General features: G+C 41.8%; 2 protein-coding genes across 2 annotated transcripts; both read left to right on the top strand.

The window, feature by feature from the left end:
- The first annotated feature begins 149 nt into the window (after nucleotides 1-149).
- On the top strand, nucleotides 150-1,612 carry LOC9313735 (ervatamin-B). The gene is made up of 2 exons (XM_002877621.2): nucleotides 150-675; nucleotides 851-1,612. Exons 1-2 carry the CDS (start codon nucleotides 231-233, stop codon nucleotides 1,429-1,431), a joined length of 1,026 nt encoding a protein of 341 aa, XP_002877667.1. The 5' UTR covers nucleotides 150-230; the 3' UTR covers nucleotides 1,432-1,612.
- A 1,533-nt stretch (nucleotides 1,613-3,145) lies between these two features.
- Nucleotides 3,146-4,497, top strand: LOC9312031 (senescence-specific cysteine protease SAG12). The gene is given in 4 exon segments (XM_021026004.1): nucleotides 3,146-3,286; nucleotides 3,288-3,648; nucleotides 3,852-4,177; nucleotides 4,180-4,497. Coding segments are annotated over 4 exon segments (1,020 nt in total). The 5' UTR covers nucleotides 3,146-3,217; the 3' UTR covers nucleotides 4,444-4,497.
- Nucleotides 4,498-19,684: the final 15,187 nt, after the last annotated feature.

The raw sequence follows: 19,684 nt of genomic DNA, 5'->3' as shown, positions 1-19,684 counted from the left end.
CAAAATGTCACTAATGGGCCATTTACTTGACTTCGTAGCGTGTAGAAAAGTTAGCAATGAGACGATTATCAAAACCTCATTAGACTATTCAAACAGAAAACATGCCGCTACACGCACTTCACAATCTCTATATAACACCACTTTCTCATACTCGTTTCTTGGCACCAAAGTCATATAAACCTAAACACTTATATCAAAACATTTCATATACATTTTCTCTCTAGTATAAAATGACTTCGATCATTTTCTTTCTTCTAGCCATTATTTTGAGTTCCAGAACTTCAGGAGCCACATCTCGTGGGGGGCTCTTTGAAGCTTCTGCTATTGAAAAACATGAGCAATGGATGTCTCGATTCCATCGCGTTTACTCAGACGATTCTGAGAAAACGAGTAGGTTTGAGATCTTTAAGAAGAACTTAAAGTTCGTCGAGAGCTTCAACATGAATACGAACAAAACGTACACGTTGGATGTTAACGAGTTCTCTGATCTAACCGACGAGGAATTTAAGGCGAGGTACACGGGGCTGGTGGTGCCCGAAGGTATGACCAGAATGTCAACAACGGATTCTCATGAAACGGTATCGTTTAGATATGAAAATGTTGGTGAAACCGGTGAGAGCATGGATTGGAGAGAGGAAGGGGCTGTTACATCCGTTAAGCACCAACAACAATGTGGTAATTGATTAATTATCATAACTCTAGTCTTTTTTAGTAACATGCATAGACTATAATATTTGAATCTAGATGGTGTAACACATTAATGACACTAATATAAATCATTAGACTATATGTTCATTTAAATTCACATCTCGTAGAAACTAAAGAAAAAAGATTATTAAAAATGGAACAGGATGTTGCTGGGCTTTTTCGGCGGTGGCGGCAGTGGAAGGCATGACGAAGATTGCGAAAGGAGAGCTCGTGTCGCTGTCTGAGCAGCAACTGTTGGATTGTAGTACGGAAAACGATGGATGTGACGGAGGGATAATGTGGAAAGCTTTCGACTACATTGTAGAAAACCAAGGAATCACCGCAGAGGATAATTATCCCTACCAAGGAGCACAACAAACCTGTGAGTCAAATCATGTAGCTGCTGCTACCATCAGCGGATACGAAACGGTTCCCCAAAATGACGAGGAAGCATTGCTAAAAGCGGTGTCTCAACAGCCTGTTTCCGTGGCGATAGAAGGGTCAGGATATGAGTTTATACACTACTCAGGCGGGATATTTAACGGAGAGTGTGGGACGCATTTGAATCATGCGGTTACGATTGTTGGTTATGGGGTGAGCGAAGAAGGGATTAAGTATTGGTTGTTGAAGAACTCGTGGGGAGAATCTTGGGGAGAAGATGGTTATATGAGAATCATGAGAGACGTAGATGCACCTCAAGGAATGTGTGGTTTGGCCAGCCTTGCTTACTATCCAGTAGCTTGATGAATCCTTTTATAATTGTTTCGAATATATATGTAAAATGGGTTTTGTTCAGAGTATTTGACAACACCCATATGAATAATTGACCTGTGGCAGTCAAATGTATTTTAAGTATTTTGGAAGTTTGTTTGAAGCATGTATTACGTTGGTATAATAAAATGCATTATTAAGTGTGTATTGGTAATTAGAGCTTAGCAAAAAATGCACAAAGGAAAACATGTTTAATAAGCTAGACTTATTAACAACAGTGTTAGCAAGCATGTGTCTTTTCTATCAAAGGTTGTGATAAAAGAAATGACACAAAAAGTGACTCAACCTATTTTTTCCTTAAAAAGAAAATGATCATATTAGCTTTCTACTTCTATTCGTGACATGTGCATGTTTTGGTCCATCTATATTTTATGTTTTGCATATGCGATGAAATTAAGAAAGCTAAGTAGTAACAATTTTATTAATCATCTAACATTTCTTTTTATACTGATACTTCAGGTGGAGAAGAAGATCCAGAAGACTGAAGAGGAAAGAAAGTCAAAACCCTATTGTTTCAAATTCGAGTTATATATATATGGGATATATATATTTGATTAAACGACTGGTTTACAAAAAAAAAAAAAAGATTTAACGACTATATTAACTCCAATCAAACTTGAAGAGTCTAAACTGAATCTAATAAAAAGTATGTTCCATTGATGTGAAAGTTGACTGAAACGTTCTAAATTCCATTAATTCACTTAAAATTTTGGAGTCCACAATTCAAATATTCTCGGGTAATCTGGTTATATTCAAAGTCACTATCATATTTCATACTTCATAGGGGTTTATTATTGGAAACTAATGCTTCGATTTAGATCGATATTAGATCAGATTTCTGAGGCAATAGTGATATTTATATTAAAAAAAATATGGAAAAAACAACACAGTAAAATTTGTTATATGGTTCTCCTTCTTCCTTTTCATCTTTTGATACGACCCGGTATAGTTGGTTTTCGCTTGTCACGGCACTGACTGTATAACTTGGGTTTTGTTTGGAGTGTCTTAGGCTCTATGAGCTTCAGTCACTATAATAACGTCACAATTTTTAGAATTTAAAAGGAGACTATAAGTTATTAAAAAAAAAAAAAAAAAAAACGAGAAATTAGTTTAGATTTAAAATGGAAAGTATGATGTTTGAAAATTCGTAGAAGAGTAGAATACTTTAGTTTTAAAGTGGAAAGCATGAAACACATATATAGGAATACACATGATTAAACGTGGTATCAGTAATTTAAAACGGACCATACCTTCAACTATAAACAAAGCAATTAGATTCTTTTTATAAGAATAAATACGTATATATATTTGAGAATATAAACTTGTACGTATAGTTGAAGGTACATGGTTTATGACGTAAACTTGTTACGGTTTCGGGTTTGATTCTCCTTTGGAAGTCATTGTGCGTGGGCTACTGATTGGTGTCATGGCCTTTAGCCTGAGTTCATGTAAAGTTCGAACCCCAAAAAGCTTGTAAACTGCGGTAACCCATCGAAATCATTGTTGGTTTAATTTCTTCTCAGAAGTAAACAAATAACGCCATTGACTTGACGTCGTAGCATGTGGAAGAAATTGGCAAGGAAGCTATCAAAACCTCGTAGAATATTCAAAGTTTAAAAAGAAAACACATTAAACACGCAACCAAGTTCACACTTCACAGTTCACAACTCAATATATAGCACCTTCTCATACGCCTTTCTTAGCAACCAAGTCATATAAACCTAAACACTTCTATCAAAACATTTCTTTCTATAGGAGAATGGCTTCGATCATTTTCTTGATTCTAGCCATTCTTTTGAGTTCCAGAACTTCAGGAGCCACATCTCGTGGGGGGGCTCTTTGAAGCTTCTGCTATTGAAAAACATGAGCAATGGATGTCTCGATTCAATCGCGTTTACTCGGACGATTCTGAGAAAACGAGTAGGTTCGAGATCTTTAAGAAGAACTTAAAGTTCGTTGAGAGCTTCAACATGAATACGAACAATACGTACAAGTTGGATGTCAACAAGTTCTCTGATCTTACCGACGAGGAATTTCAGGCGAGGTACATGGGGCTGGTGCCGGAAGGTATGACCGGAGATTCCCAGAAAACGGTGTCGTTTAGATATGAAAATGTCAGTGAAACCGGTGAGAGCATGGATTGGAGACTGGAAGGGGCCGTTACACCCGTTAAGGACCAAGGCCAATGTGGTAATTAAATTAAATTATGCATATATTCTATTCATTGTTAACTCTACTTTGTGTTAATGACACATTTCAAAGAATGCAAAAATGGTATTTTAGCTATAATTAGAGGTGCCAAAAAATTTTATGATTGTTGTTGCAGATAAATGACTATCAAATATATGAAATATACTACTACACTAAAAATAAAATTTATTGAAATGAAACAGGATGTTGTTGGGCTTTTGCGGCGGTGGCGGCTGTGGAAGGGGTAACAAAGATTGCGAATGGAGAGCTTGTATCGCTGTCTGAGCAGCAACTAGTGGATTGCAGCACAGCCAACAACAACATGGGATGTGACGGAGGGTTAGCTTTGACAGCTTACGACTACATAAAAGAAAACCAAGGAATCACCAGTGAGGAAAACTATCCCTACCAGGCAGTACAACAAACCTGTAAGTCAACTGATCCAGCTGCTGCTACCATCAGCGGATACGAGGCGGTTCCAAAAGATGATGAGGAAGCATTGCTAAAAGCGGTGTCTCAACAGCCAGTTTCTCTGTTGGGATAGTTGGGTCAGGGGCTAACTTTAAGCACTACTCCAGCGGGATATTCGAGGATGAGTACTGTGGGACGGATTCGCATCACGCTGTTACGATTGTTGGTTATGGTACGAGTGAAGAAGGGATTAAGTATTGGTTGCTGAAGAACTCATGGGGAGAATCTTGGGGAGAGAATGGTTACATGAGAATCAAGAGAGACGTGGATGAACCTCAAGGAATGTGTGGTTTGGCCCACCGTGCTTACTATCCAGTTGCTTGAATCCTTTTATAATTGTTTCGAATATATATGTAAAATGGGTTTTGTTCAGAGTATTTGACAACACCTATTACTTGAGAGAGAAGAAGATGAGAAAGTTTGTTATGAATGTTTATTTCTCATTAGATTGTAAAATGTATCTGTACATAGTATTTATACAAGTATACTAAAGCTATACAATCTCGGTTAACATAACCAAGATAAATTAAACTAAACCGGGGATAACCACACTCCAATAGTCCCCCTCAAGATGTGCATTCAAAAATGTTCAAAATGCTCATCTTGGATTTAAGGTGCTCAAATTGGTGAGGAAACAAGGGCTTAGTGAGTATATCAGCAACCTGATCCTCCGTGTGAACATGTAATAGCTTTAGTGTGCCATTATCCAATCTCTCTCGAACCGTATGGCAATCAATCTCTATATGCTTCGTTCTTTCATGGAAGACTGGATTAGTGGCTATATAGATGGCGGCAGTGCTATCTGAAAACAGTATTGGAACAGTGACAAAAGTAACCCGTAAGTCTTGAAGTAATCTGTGTAACCAAATCAATTCACTGGTTGCAAGTGCCAAAGCTCTATACTCTGCCTCCGCAGAAGAACGTGAAACAATAGGTTGCTTCTTAGATCTCCAAGAAATCAAAGAATCACCTACAAACATGGTAAAACCAGTAGTAGACTTGCGGCTATCAGAACAGGATGCCCAATCAGAGTCAGCAAAACCTTTCAATGTAAGGTCTGATGTTGCAGAATAGAACAACCCTTGTCCAACCGTGCCTTTTATGTACTGCAGGACACGATACACAGCTGTTGGTGTCGGATCCCGCACTAGAAGTCCGGGACCAACCAAAGATTACCACGTAGTCAAGATAATGGCCCATAAAGGACAAAGCCCATTGAACCCATGAGCCGAAGGAACGGTCGAAGTGGTTATCACCACTTCGAGAGTTCGAAGTGGTTATCACCACTTCGAGAGTTCGAAGTGGCTGCACTGTGACACGAGTTCGATGTAGAAGACATGGGTAAGTCGGTTCAAGGACACTTGGGCCAGAAAGGGCGAGGCCCATGGAGATCAGAGTCAACTCAAATTCAAACGTTGGGCATTAAAGGCGAAGAATCAAAACGGACACATTTAAGAGGGAATAATTGTACTTAATTATTCATTTTAATGACGATTCTCTATGTATAAATATAAAGGCCAATGGCCATGTAAGGGGATCTTCCTCTCAAGAAAGAAATACTATAACAATTTTCGTAGCAATTTAGAAGTTTTTACCTATTCATTTTTGTCCCTCAAGAATAATCTTTCCTACTTAATAAAATACTTGAGTGTGTGAATCCGACATCCACATTTTGGCGCCGTCTGTGGGGAGAATTAGGATTCTTGAGTGGTCAGATTTTTTCTTTACTACACTTCCGAGATAAGCAACAATGTCCGGAGGAGACACCGTTGAGACATCATTGGCTGAAACCCTCAAAGCTATGCAGCAAACCATGTCGGACATATCACAAAAGTTCTCGGATGTGGAAAAGGCCGCCGATACGTTGCAAACATCCCAGGTATCTCTTAGTCAAAACGTCAATACTATACAAACTCGTGTTCGCTCTTTAAGTGCAGGAAACCTTGTGGGAATCCGAAGAGGGATATTCAACTCGCCAAGTTCCGCTGCACGAAATGAAACCAGCGGACAAACAACTCCTGGTGCTACTAATAATGTAGCTCAGACGTTGGAAGAAGAGACACAGCTCGGAGATGAAGAACAACTTGCAGCTCAATACGAGCAAGAGAACCTCGACCAGTTCGAGACCATGAGGAAGGTTAGCCATGAATTAAAAGAAATGAAATCAAAATTTCATCAAGCTACAAGTTCGGAGCCAGACATCAATCGAGTCATTGAAGAGGCTAGGCGAACACCTTTCATCTCACGAATTGCAAGTTTGAGGATCAAAGATTCCCGGAAACTCAAGTTGGACCCTTACAGCGGATTGGAGGATCCAAAAAGCTATCTCGCAGCTTTTCTGATCGCTGCTGGAAGAGTCGAATTAGATGAAGCTGATGAGGACGCAGGCTACTGCAAGCTTTTTTCGGAGAATCTATGTGGCCAAGCTCTAATGTGGTTCACCCAATTAGAGCCGGGTTCGATCAGCAATTTCGACGAACTGTCAGCCGTATTCTTAAAGCAATACTCCATCCTTATGGATAAAAGCGTTTCGGATGCCGATCTTTGGAACTTATCGCAAGGATCTAATGAGTCACTTCGAGTTTTCATCACAAAATTCAAAGGAGTGCTGTCAAAGCTCCCAAGAATCTCGCAGCAATCAGCTTTATCTGCCCTACGAAAAGGATTGCGACATGATTCAAGGTTTAAAGAAGACTTAATACTTCATAAACCAGACACAATTCAGGATGCACTCTTTCGCGCGAACAACTGGATGGAGGTAGAGGACGAAAAAGAAAGTTTTGCCAAAAGGAATAAACAAGAAAAGCCGGTAATCACCGTCCCTACCAAGAAGTTCGAGCCTAGGGAGAGCAAAGGACCAAGGAAATTTGGGTCGCAACCCTTCAACAGTACCGTCGGAAAGCAATTCCAAGGGAAAGGAAGATCAAACACTTGGGTCCGTGATGAAAGTCTATATTGCGATATTCATAAAGTAACCGGACATTTAACCAAGGATTGCAGCGTTCTTAAAAAGCACCTCGCAGAGCTTTGGGCCAGTGGAGATCTTTCCAAATTCGATATAAAAGATTTTGTGAAGGAATACCACGAAACAAAGGAAAACTCCAAAGATCAAGATTCCAAAAGACCAAGGTTATCCAACGGGGAAGAACCAAGGAGTTCGAAGGGTAAGATCAATGTGATCCTAGGAGGCTCAAAATTTTGCGGAGATTCGATAAGTTCCATCAAAAAACATAGACGAAATATCCTACTCAAAGCAAGCTTAAGCGAGGAAGTCGATTTTCAAGGTGCATCGATATCATTTAATGAAGAAGAAACGCGGTACCTCGAAAGACCGCATGATGATGCTCTAGTCATTACCCTTGACGTTGCCAACTTCGAAGTATCAAGGCTCCTTATAGATACAGGCAGTTCGGTCGATTTGATCTTTTTAAGTACTCTAGAAAGAATGGGAATCAGCCGAGGAGACATAGTAGGACCCCCATCTCCGTTAGTTGCGTTCACAAGCGAGTCAGCCATGTCTCTCGGAACAATCAAGCTACCGGTCCTTGCCAAGAAGGTATCGAAGATCGTGGACTTCGTTGTCTTCGATAAGCCCGCAGCTTACAACATCATCCTTGGGACTCCCTGGATTTATCGAATGAAAGCAGTCCCCTCTACATACCATCAATGTATCAAATTTCCAACATCAAATGGGGTGGAAACAATTCGGGGAGATCAAGAAGCTTCACGGACGTGTTACCTAGCTAGCCACCGTATGAAGATTCAATAGCAATTAACGAAGCCCGCAAAAGAGGGACTAAGAACAAAATTTCCTAGCGGGCAGAAGAAAGATGATGTAGTAATCGAAGTGGTGTTGGAAGAAGACAAGCCGGACCGGAAAATTCGAATTGGAGCAACTCTGACTGGCCAGATAAAAGAAGCTTTGGTCGAACTTTTAAAGAGAAACAAAACATCGTTTGCATGGTCAGCAGCAGACATGCCTGGTATAGATCCAAGTATAATTTGTCACGAGCTAAACGTAGATCCGAGCTTCAAGACGGTGAAACAGAAAAGAAGAAAGCTCGGAGTGGAGCGAGCCAAAATAGTAAATGACGAAGTAGATAAACTTTTGAAGATAGGATCCATAAAAGAAGTGCAATACCCGGAATGGATAGCAAACACTGTCGTTGTCAAAAAGAAGAATGGGAAAGATAGGGTTTGCATCGATTTCACAGACCTAAATAAAGCATGTCCCAAAGATAGTTTCCCACTCCCACTTATAGATCGACTTGTAGAGTCCACCGCTGGGAACGAGTTATTAACATTCATGGACGCCTTCTCGGGTTACAATCAAATAGTAATGAACCCGGAAGATCAAGAAAAGACGTCATTTATCACAGATAGAGGTATCTATTGTTATAAAGTGATGCCTTTTGGTTTGAAAAATGCAGGAGCAACTTATCAACGGTTGGTTAACAAGATGTTCCATAATCATCTCGGGAAGACAATGGAAGTCTACATAGATGATATGTTGGTTAAATCGTTTAAGAAAGAAGATCAAATGAAGCATTTGGAGGAATGTTTTGATATTCTCAATAAATATCAAATGAAGCTGAACCCGGCGAAGTGCACATTTGGAGTCCCATCTGGAGAATTTCTTGGCTATATCGTGACAGAAAGAGGGATTGAAGCCAATCCAAATCAAATTAACGCCTTTCTAAACATGCCGTCTCCAAGAAACTTCAAAGAAGTACAACGGTTGACGGGGCGGATTGCGGCTTTGAATCGTTTTATCTCGAGATCAACAGATAAGTCGTTACCTTTCTACCAAATTCTAAAAGGGAACAAAGGATTCCTTTGGGATGAGAAGTGTGAAGAAGCTTTTGGGCAGCTTACGGCATACTTAACCACTCCACCTATATTGTCCAAACCGGAAGTGGATGAAAAACTTTATTTATACGTATCGGTTTCAAACCACGCGGTTAGTGGAGTCTTGGTTCGGGAAGACCGTGGGGAGCAGAAACCAATTTACTACGTGAGCAAGTCAATGACGGATCCGGAAACCAGATATACAATGATGGAAAAACTTGCACTCGCGGTGGTAACTTCGGCTCGGAAGCTGCGTCCATATTTTCAATCCCATCCGGTTGAAGTATTAACTAACCAACCACTCCGAACAATACTTCATAGTCCAAGTCAGTCCGGACGTTTGGCGAAATGGGCGGTGGAGTTAAGCGAGTACGATATAGAATTCAAAAGCCGGATCAGTATGAAAGCTCAGGTTCTAGCAGATTTCTTAACCGAGCTACCAATACCTGGAACAATAGAGCATTCGGAGAACCAAACTTGGAAGTTACACGTAGATGGGTCTTCAACAAAGCAAGGATCCGGAGTGGGAATCAAGTTGGAATCTCCAACATCAGAAGTTCTAGAGCAATCATTCCGGTTGTTATTCAATGCCTCCAACAACGAGGCAGAATACGAAGCCCTAATTGCCGGACTTCGATTAGCACAAGGAATTGGAGCTAAGGAAATATTGGCTTATTGCGATTCGCAATTAGTAGTTAACCAGTTTAATGGGGACTATGAAGCCAAAGACTCAAGAATGGAAGCGTACCTCGAAGTGGTGAAGGATCTATCTAAAAATTTCTCAAAATTTGAATTAATCCGCATACCTCGAGGAGAGAATACAACTGCGGATGCACTTGCCGCATTAGCGTCAACATCAGATCCTGAGTTGAAAAGAGTTATTCCAGTGGAATGCATTTCGGAGCGAAGCATTCAAGACAGCAAAGAAACCCTCGTCGTTACAAGGTCTCGAGCAGCGGCACGCGACCGTGGCGAACCAGAGATCGAACCGCCACCCAACAAACGGAGGAAGTCAAGGGGATCAAATACATCTAACAAGGAACCCGTTGTCTTAGCTGAAGATGTGATTCCAGAAACAATATTAGAAACCGAACCGTTAATCGAGGAGGATGTTCTTGAACCAAACGAGCATCCCGAACCAGAGCCACGAATATTTCACAAAGTTGACCAAATTCCGGCTAAAGACTGGGGGGCTAACTGGAGGGAGCCAATAAAGCACTACATCACGACAGGTGAGCTCCCAAAGAATAAATGGCAGGCCAGGAAAGTGAAAGTCGTTAGCGCAAAATTTTGTCTGTCAAAGGATGCGTTATATAGACGAGGTGTCAGTGACCCTTATCTATTATGCATTTTTGGGCCCGAAGTCGAAATCATCATGAGCGAAGTGCATGAAGGATTATGTGGGAGTCATTCATCAGGAAGAGCTATGGCTTTTAAAGTTAAAAGAATGGGGTATTATTGGCCCACTATGATCACAGATTATGTTAAGTTCGCCCAAAGATGCAAGCGCTGCCAACTCCATGCACCATTGATCCATCAACCGTCGGAATTGTTCTCCTCCATTTCCGCCCCATACCCGTTTATGAGGTGGTCAATGGACATCATTGGACCATTACACAAATCAACTCAAGGTGTACAGTACCTTTTAGTCCTTACGAACTACTTTTCAAAATGGATTGAAGCTGAGGCGTATGTTAGTATCAAGGATTCGGCGGTGAAGACCTTTATTTGGAAAAACATTATATGTCGACATGGAGTTCCATACGAAATAGTCACTGATAATGGACCGCAATTCATTTCACACGAGTTTGATGCCTTTTGTGCGGACTGGGGAATTAAAGTTAGTTATTCTACTCCACGATATCCGCAAGGAAACGGTCAAGCTGAAGCCGCGAACAAGACAATATTAAGCAACCTCAAGAAGCGCTTAAGTCATCTAAAGGGAGGATGGTATGAAGAACTCCAACCCGTCCTGTGGGCCTATCGTACAACCCCTAGGCGACCTACAGGAGAAACTCCATTCTCTTTGGTTTACGGCATGGAGGCGGTAGTACCAGCAGAACTCAATGTGCCCGGACTACGCCGAACAGAAGCACCGTTAAATGAGGAAGAAAATTCAGCAATGCTTAATGATTCACTAGATACCATAAATGAAAGGCGTGATCAAGCTCTAATTCGGATCCAGAATTACCAGCAGGCAGCAGCCCGGTATTACAATTCTAAGGTTAAAAGTAGGCCTTTCTTCGTGGGAGATTATGTATTAAGGCGCGTCTTTGACAACAAAAAAGAAGAAGGTGCCGGTAAACTCGGTATTAATTGGGAAGGACCTTACATTATTACCGAAGTGGTTCGGAACGGTGTTTATAGGTTGAAAGACTTAGAAGACAATCCAGTCAAGCGACCTTGGAATGTGATCAACCTAAAGAAGTTTTATGTTTAAAGCTACATACATTGTTTTTGTACATGAACTACGGTGTGGCTTGATCCCGAAATGGGTACGTAGGCAGCTCGGAAACGAGTTCAGCTATTAATAAAAATTTGTTTTATTTCTTTATTAAAGGAAAAAGGTTCGACTGTGCGAACAAGTGAAGCATATAGAAGGTTCGACTAAGCGAACATACAAGAAATTGGAAATAGAACGTTTATTCAAAAAATGGAATGTCCCTCATCGTACACTTCGGATTATGAAAATCTTGTTGACGAGCAGAACACTTCAACTCCTTGACCAGCAAGATCGAGGATCGGCATCATGCAGTCCGGAATTCGAGCAAAGTCAGAAATTCCAAGCTCAATCCACTCTCCGGGGTGAGATTCAAGGACGTGAAGATCTCTTGACACCGTAGTAAGCCTGCGTTGCATCCGGTTAATCTTCTTCCGGAGTCTCCTCTTTTCCGACATAAGCTTCCGGTGTTGAAGCTCCAGTGCCTCTATGAACGCCGTTGCTGTTCCTTGGTCTCTGATTGGGAGATCCCTGATCAAAGCACATGGGGCTCGGATCTGAGATCTTAAGAAGCCGCGAGGTGGAGGAGGTTGCCTGTTTGGCTCATTTGGAACATCTCCGCTCATCATTCCGATTCTGGAGAAGTCAGGCATGGATTCTGAACAGCGAAGATTGAACTCCATACCTACTAAAATAAAAAGAATCGTGAGGAGTAAAGTGAAATTGAAACTATTATTTATAGGAACCCCATATCCTTAGCAAGCTGCGGATTCTATCCAAAGAATGGAGTGATTCGCGGAGAGATTTATTCCCTCGAACAGATCCTGCATTAAAAGACGCATCTCCGAGAATATTTGAAAAGAAAGGAAAGTTGCAAATATTTCCATAAATAAAAAAGGGGCCGAAGCCCATTACGAGTTTAAAGTAAGTAAAGAAGTTAGGGGACATTTATGGAAGAGGCTCAGGAACAGGCTCCTTCATCGCCGGTTTAGTCTTCGAAGTGGACGCCTTGTTCTTGGCATCCACTTCGGGATGATCCCGAACGCGTTTCCGACAGGTGCTGGCTTCCTCTTCGTCTTCTTCTTCGCTGTCAGATGGAACGGCGCAGACGGGGGCGTTCACGAGACCCGGGACTCCTTTAGCGCGGAGATACATCCGAAGCATCTTCGGGATCTCAGCGACGGAGTCGAAGTTCCGCCACTCCCATTGAAAGGGATCACTTTCCAAGGCCCGTATCTTCCTCTCCACCCAAGCAATGCGAGCCTCGAGTGTTTGCCTTTTGAGGCCCAGCCGCTGCCTCTCTTCACACAAGCGACGGTGCTTGTCGGCGACCTAGCATAAAAGATGAGTGAATAAGATGAAACAAAAAGTTTTTGAATCAAAAAACTTTTACCTTGTCAATAAAATCGCAAGCCTCTTTCTTCTCCTTTGAGGGAAAGTGAAAGACGGCGTGAGGGAAGAGAACGCCGGCCGGTTCAAAGCCGTCGCCGGACAAGAAGAGTGGGCTGCCGGGATCAATGGGGGCTACTTTTTCGTTTTCCATTCTCGCAAATTACTCAAGTAAGACTCTAAAAAAAACGTAGTTAAATAAAGCTTGGAGGTAGGTAAGCCTTTATTTATAATGATTTAGGGTTTGTCTTGGAACCATAAATCCATTAATGGTAGAGTGTCCGAGTGGTTTAAACCATTTTTGGAAAATCGAGAAAAGGCAGTTATTGCATTAAAAGACGAGCCGTTTTCCTTACTTATAAGAAGGGAAAGAGCAACCGTCGCATTAACTACAAAAGTTTCTAAGGCCCAAGCCCAATAAATTCATCGAGTTGACTAAACCCGAAGTGGGGAACTCGCTTTAAGCCGAGCTCAGCTCTCGCAATCTAAAGAGAAAGGTCTGATCAGCCTAAAAATCTCGAAAGCATAGCCACAAGGCCACAAAAGGTTAAAAGCGGACTTTGCAAACCCGCATATAGTTTTAACCAAACCCCCTTGGGTCGTAACCTAGAAAGGTTTAAAAGCCTCCTCAGGCAAATATCTTGTTCAAAAGAAATTATAAAGCCTCCTTAGGCCAAAAAACAAGTTCGAAATTGAGTTTAAACTAAATGGGACAATTCCCAGTTTAAAGTGGACACAGCCACTACGGATTGACCTCCACCTCAGATCCCGGCTCAGCTTGATCAGATGAAGCTCCCTGACCACCCTCCGCGGTACAACCAACCTCCGGAGTGACCTCCGGTACCATAGGAGCTACGGGCGGGACAACGCCTTCCGTTTCACTTGAGCCTAGAAATAATAATTCCAGTCAATCAAAGGTACAAGGTAAGAAAAGGTAAGCGTTAGGAGCCAAGCGTTACCTGCCCAGTCTAAACCCGATTCACTTATAGGAGGTGATTCAGTAAAGAATTCCTCGAAGTCAAGCGGGTTGAAGGTCGAAGTGGGAAGAGCTGCCAAGCGACTCCGTTTTTCAGAAAGGTTAGTTCACAGCTCGGTCCTTTCTTGCTCCTCGGAGAAATCTGCTTCATGGATTTGATCCAGCAGAATCAGGTTGCTTTCATGCTCCTTGATGTCTGACTCCAAGTCCGACGTAGCCTTCTCGGTTTGCATGAAGCGAATGGCCCCTTGGATCAATTCCATCCCGCGTCCCTTAACCTCCTTTCTGGCCTTCGATGCCGACCTTGCTAACTCGGAATCACGCAACTTGGCCAGCGCCTTGTACTTCGCGTCAAGCTCGATAAATTGGTTGTTCAGGGTATCGGCGGTTGATTCGGATTCATGAAGTCTACCCTGAACACCAGAAAGTTCATCCTGGAGTTTGTAATTCCGGTCATACTGGTCTTGCAGCTCCCCCTTTACCTGCGCCAGCTCGGATGTTAAACTGTCAACCTTGTCCTCCAGATCGTGCTTGGAGCCAGCAGAAGAATTGAGTTCAGCCTCAAGGGCTGAGAATTTCTTCTTCCACATGTCAATCTCCTTCTCCCGTCCAATGACCAACCCTTCGTAATGTTCGATCATATCGTTAAGTTCGCTATGAGCCTGGCATTATAAACCCGGGATGGCGAGTCAGCTTGAAGAATGGCAATACATAAAAAAAAAATAACAACAAAAAAAAAAAAAAAAAAACGGAATTAACCCGAGATGAATGATAAGCGTGAAGCAAATAGCGTTCACGAATCGCAGGGCGCCATTTGTTGAAGTCTGGCAAGGTCGAACCCGATCGGGTCTTGAAGCATCGGAAGACGCTGCCTTCTTTCTCCATAGCTGCGAAGAAGGAAGAGTTGTAAAAATTGGAATTTTAATAGAGACGAAAAGTTTGAGTATGTGTAAGTCACCAAACCTGAAAGCGATTTGACTTGAGGGATAAGAGCAGGCTTCAACCTCGAGGAAGCATCTCGAGATTCAGAATCTCCCCTTTTAGGGGATGCACTCCGAGCAGTCTTTTCGCTGACGGGGTGGGAAGAAGAAGACATGTCAACAGGTCGTGGAGGACCCATTGGTTCAGTAGGAGGGGATGATCGAGGTGAACGGTCAGTCCGGGCCCTTGATTTCTCCCTTCGCGGAGACGAGTCATCACGGGACGACTTGTCCCTCTTCTTACGAACCAAATTCTTAAGTGGTTCGTTGCTCAAATCGTCTCGGGAAGGACGAGGAGAATCACGACGGGGAGACCGTTCTCTCCGAGGAGAACATTCGTCGCGGCGTTCGCGACGAGGTGTTAACCTATAAGCAGCAACGGATCTGGCTCCCTCGGAGCTGTTGTCATCAACCAGCAGGGTCCTGCTGTAATCTTTTTTGTCGATGGCGGCCGCAAGGAACGCCTTGTTTTCATCACAAGCCTCTGCTATCGGCTTGGAGAGTTTCTTATGCTGGGCAACGAGGGCCCGAGCTGACATTCCCTGAGTCGAGGGAGGAGGCGGAAGACGATGAAGTAGATTGGGAGGACTCATCCTGAGTTTTCGGTTGGCCTCGATAAACCGATCGAGGGTGAAAGAATTCCAAAGGGTTTCCCCTTCAAGGAGTGTTTTGAAGAACTTGACAAATTCTTCAGTCGGGAGAGTTGGAGCGATGAGAGCTGCGAAATGAAACAACGAATTTGGTCAGTAAAGAAATAATAATGAACAGGAAAGGAATATACGACCTAGTCTCTACCAGGTTTCGTAGACCACTTCGATGGAAGTACATCGGAAAGATTCCCAATCGAAGCAGGAGTTTTCTTAATCAGAAACCAAGGATGGTGCCAGTTTTCATCCTTGTTCGGGAGGTGCGAAATGACGTTTCTATTGGCATTTGGGTATGCCAAAAAGTATCCTGTTTTCTTTGACGAACTTCTCACACTTAGAAGTTCATTCAGCTCGGGGACTCCAATGACGCAGCCAGCCTCCGCCGCAACGGTTATAATCCCGAGGATGGTTCGGAGGAGATTGGGGGTTAATTGAGGTAAGGCAATCTCGAGAGCCGCCAAGAATCGAACTAGGGCTTCGGGAAGGGGGAAGGTCAATCCGCAGCCCTTGAAGTAAATTTCGTAAACACAAAAGTAGCCGACACGGTGGTTCTCCGGGGATTCCGTGGGGTCGGCTATTTGCGCCTCCGCTATGATTCCAGGAGGAATTTGACAGAGCCCCTTTAATCGCTCAAGGGACTGAAGAGTGCAGGTGGATTTGTAATGAGGACCGGCAATATCATTAGGACGAGTGCATTCATCATTACTAGAACGCCTCTCATCGTAAGAAGGAGATTCAGGTCTCTCGGAATCGGAAGTCATCGGAGAAAAATGAAAAATTCAAGATCCGGCGAAGAGAGGTTTTTTGTGAAGAAAAGTAGAGAGAGGTTTTGATTAAAGCACAAAAGTAAAAGAAGAGAATAATGGTGAAAAGAAGTTACCTCAAGCTAATGATGAAACCGCCTCGGAAGTTGCGTGGGAAGTGGGAAGGTTTTTTCCCGTTTTAATAGTAATTAATCAATATACGGTCATAATGATGACAGATGTCACTCAGTTAAAAAAGGCTAGTGCCGAAATTAAAGGGGTGATGAGATTTTCGGCGGGAAATCAGAAAGATTCTCGAGCGCAATCTTTGGCCACTTGAGCATTTAAAGTCCTCCGAATTGAAATAGCACTTCGAAGAACTTGGGGGGCTAATTGTTGGTGTCGGATCCCGCACCAGAAGTCCGGGACCAACCAAAGATTGCCACGTAGTCAAGATAATGGCCCATAAAGGACAAAGCCCATTGAACCCATGAGCCGAAGGAACGGTCGAAGTGGTTATCACCACTTCGAGAGTTCGAAGTGGCTGCACTGTGACACGAGTTCGATGTAGAAGACATGGGTAAGTCGGTTCAAGGACACTTGGGCCAGAAAGGGCGAGGCCCATGGAGATCAGAGTCAACTCAAATTCAAACGTTGGGCATTAAAGGCGAAGAATCTAAACGGACACATTTAAGAGGGAATAATTGTACTTAATTATTCATTTTAATGACGATTCTCTATGTATAAATATAAAGGCCAATGGCCATGTAAGGGGATCTTCCTCTCAAGAAAGAAATACTATAGCAATTTTCGTAGCAATTTAGAAGTTTTTACCTATTCATTTTTGTCCCTCAAGAATAATCTTTCCTACTTAATAAAATACTTGAGTGTGTGAATCCGACATCCACAACAGCCGCAAGATGAGTGGTGCGTGGAGCTGAAGTAAATTGACACAATTTATTCACTACAAAAGTGATGTCTGGCTTAGTAATAGTCAGATACATCAACTTTCCAACAATTCAGCGATATTCTTCTTTATCCTCCAATAATATACCATCCGCTTTCTGTAACTTGACATTAGGAATCATAGGAACTGAAGTTGGCTTGCATCCCAACATACCAGTAGCTGAAAGCAACTCCAAAGCATACTTTCTTTGGCAAAGAGAAATACCTTCAGATGTACGAGCAATTTCCAATCCCAAAAAATACTTCAGAGGTCCCAAATCTCTCAATTTAAACTGACTCTGTAATCCTTGAGTTACCAGAGTAGCCAAATGATCTGCAGTGCTAGCTATGACTATATCATCAACATATTCTAGAACTGCAACAAAATCATCTCCATAGCATTTCACAAACAAAGTGTGATCCCCATGACCTTTTAGAAAACCCATATTCATCAATGAGGTGGAAAATTTCTTAAACCATTGCCTAGATGCCTGTTTAAGTCTATAAATGGATCTTTTAAGTTTACAAACAGCATTAGGAGGTAAAGAAATACCTTTTCTGGCTGCATAACCTTCAGGAAGTTTCATGAATATCTCCTCCTCCAATTCACCATTAAGAAACGCATTTGATATATCAAGTTGTGTTAATATCCACTTCTTGCTTGCAGACACTTTGAGTAACAACTTAATAGTAGCCATCTTAGCAACAGGGGAAAACGTCTCAGTATAATCAACTCCTTCTTTCTGAGTATACCCCTTTGCAACAAGACGAGCCTTATATCTCTCTAGACTGCCATCTGCAAGAAACTTCAGAGTAAACACCCACTTACAACCAACAGGCTTCTTTCTTGGAGGTAAAGTTGTAATCTCCCATGTATCTGTAGATTCCATTGCACCAATCTCTGCATCAACCGCTTTACACCATTCTTCAGATTCATGTGCCTCTTTAAAAGTAGTAGGAATAGGAATTTTGGTGATATTGTTGATATATGAGAGATGAGAGGGTGAAATGTTTGAATATGAAATGGAAGAAGAAATAGGGTGTTGAATATCAGAGTTTATTGAATAACAATGATAGTCGTGAAGATGAGCTGGAGATTTCTTAGCTCTTTTAGAAGAAATTTGTAATGGTAGATCAGAAATTTGTGATGGAGGGAAAAATGATGGATCGATGTTACCTGGAGGCACAGAATCTGTCGATGTAAAGAACTTCAAAGCTTCATCATTATCCGGATCTTTAGCCAATGGGAAAATCTCTTCATGAAATACAACATTCCTGGAAATAGAAATTTTATTAGTCTCTAAATCCAGTAACTTGTATCCCTTATAACCTGCAGGGTATCCCAAGAACAGACATGCTTTAGAACGAGGCTGAAACTTATGTCTCTGTTGTGGAGAAGTTGAGCAATAACACAAACAACCGAAAGTCCTGAGTTGATCATAAACCGGTGTAGTGCCAGTCAAAACTTCATATGGAGTCTTATTCAAAAGTAGCTGAGAAGGTGTCCTATTGATGAGGAACACAGCAGTTAAAATTGAATCACTCCAATACTGTAGAGGAAGTTTAGACTGAAACATCAACGCACGAGCCACATTAAGAATATGCTGGTGCTTACGCTCTACCACTGAATTCTGTTCTGGTGTTTCAGGACAAGAGTGAAAAGACTGAATTCCTTTTTCTTGATAAAATCTGGTGAATTTCAGCTCAGGTGCATTATCTGATCTCACTGCCTTAACTCTGACATTATACTGATTCTCTATCAAGTTCAAAAATCCTGGAAATACTGTGAGAACCTCTGCTTTATTTCTCAACAAATAAACCCAAGTGGCTCTTGAATGATCATCAACTATAGTCAGAAAATAACGAAATCCATCAACTGATTCAACAGAGAAAGGACCCCAAATATCAATATGTAATAACTCAAAGTTTGAATTACAAATGTTATTGGGGGAAATATAAGATAACTTCTTCTGTTTGGCTAAATGACACACATGACAGTATGCTGAGCCTTTATTCTTATGTCTAGTAGTGCCTAGAGATTGAGAAAGAACATCCAATCTGCTATATGAAGGATGGCCTAATCTCTGGTGCCACATACTAACATCAAAGACTGCATTAATTGAGACTTCAGATTCTTCAACATCCAATACGTATAGATTTGCCACCCTCCTACCTTTTCCAATTGTTAACTCCTTGGTAAGATCCTGGATTTCACAAGAATTATGATCAAATATAACTCTGAAACCAAGATCACTAATCAAAGAACTGATACTGATCAAGTTCAATCTGAATTCTGGAATGAATAGCACATTCTGTAGAAGGATATGAGCATTAATCCTAATTGTGCCAACACCACTGATCTTAACTGTTGGACCTGCTGGCAAATTCACACAACTCATAACAGAAGTATCAATATTCAAGAATAAGCTTCTATCATGAGCAACATGATGAGTTGCTCCTGAGTCTATAACCCAAGTCTGTGGAGAAATAGTAGTCTTGGAGACTGTCAAAATGCCAACAAAACAGTAGGTAGAAGGAGAGAAAGAAATACTAGTGTAATCAGATTTAGATGAGCTAGCTTCATTTGATCCAGTAGC

The sequence above is a fragment of the Arabidopsis lyrata genome, assembly GCF_000004255.2.
Source record: "Arabidopsis lyrata subsp. lyrata unplaced genomic scaffold ARALYscaffold_5, whole genome shotgun sequence".
Taxonomy (NCBI): Eukaryota; Viridiplantae; Streptophyta; class Magnoliopsida; order Brassicales; family Brassicaceae; genus Arabidopsis; species Arabidopsis lyrata.
This window is presented reverse-complemented; position numbering and strand designations above follow the sequence as displayed.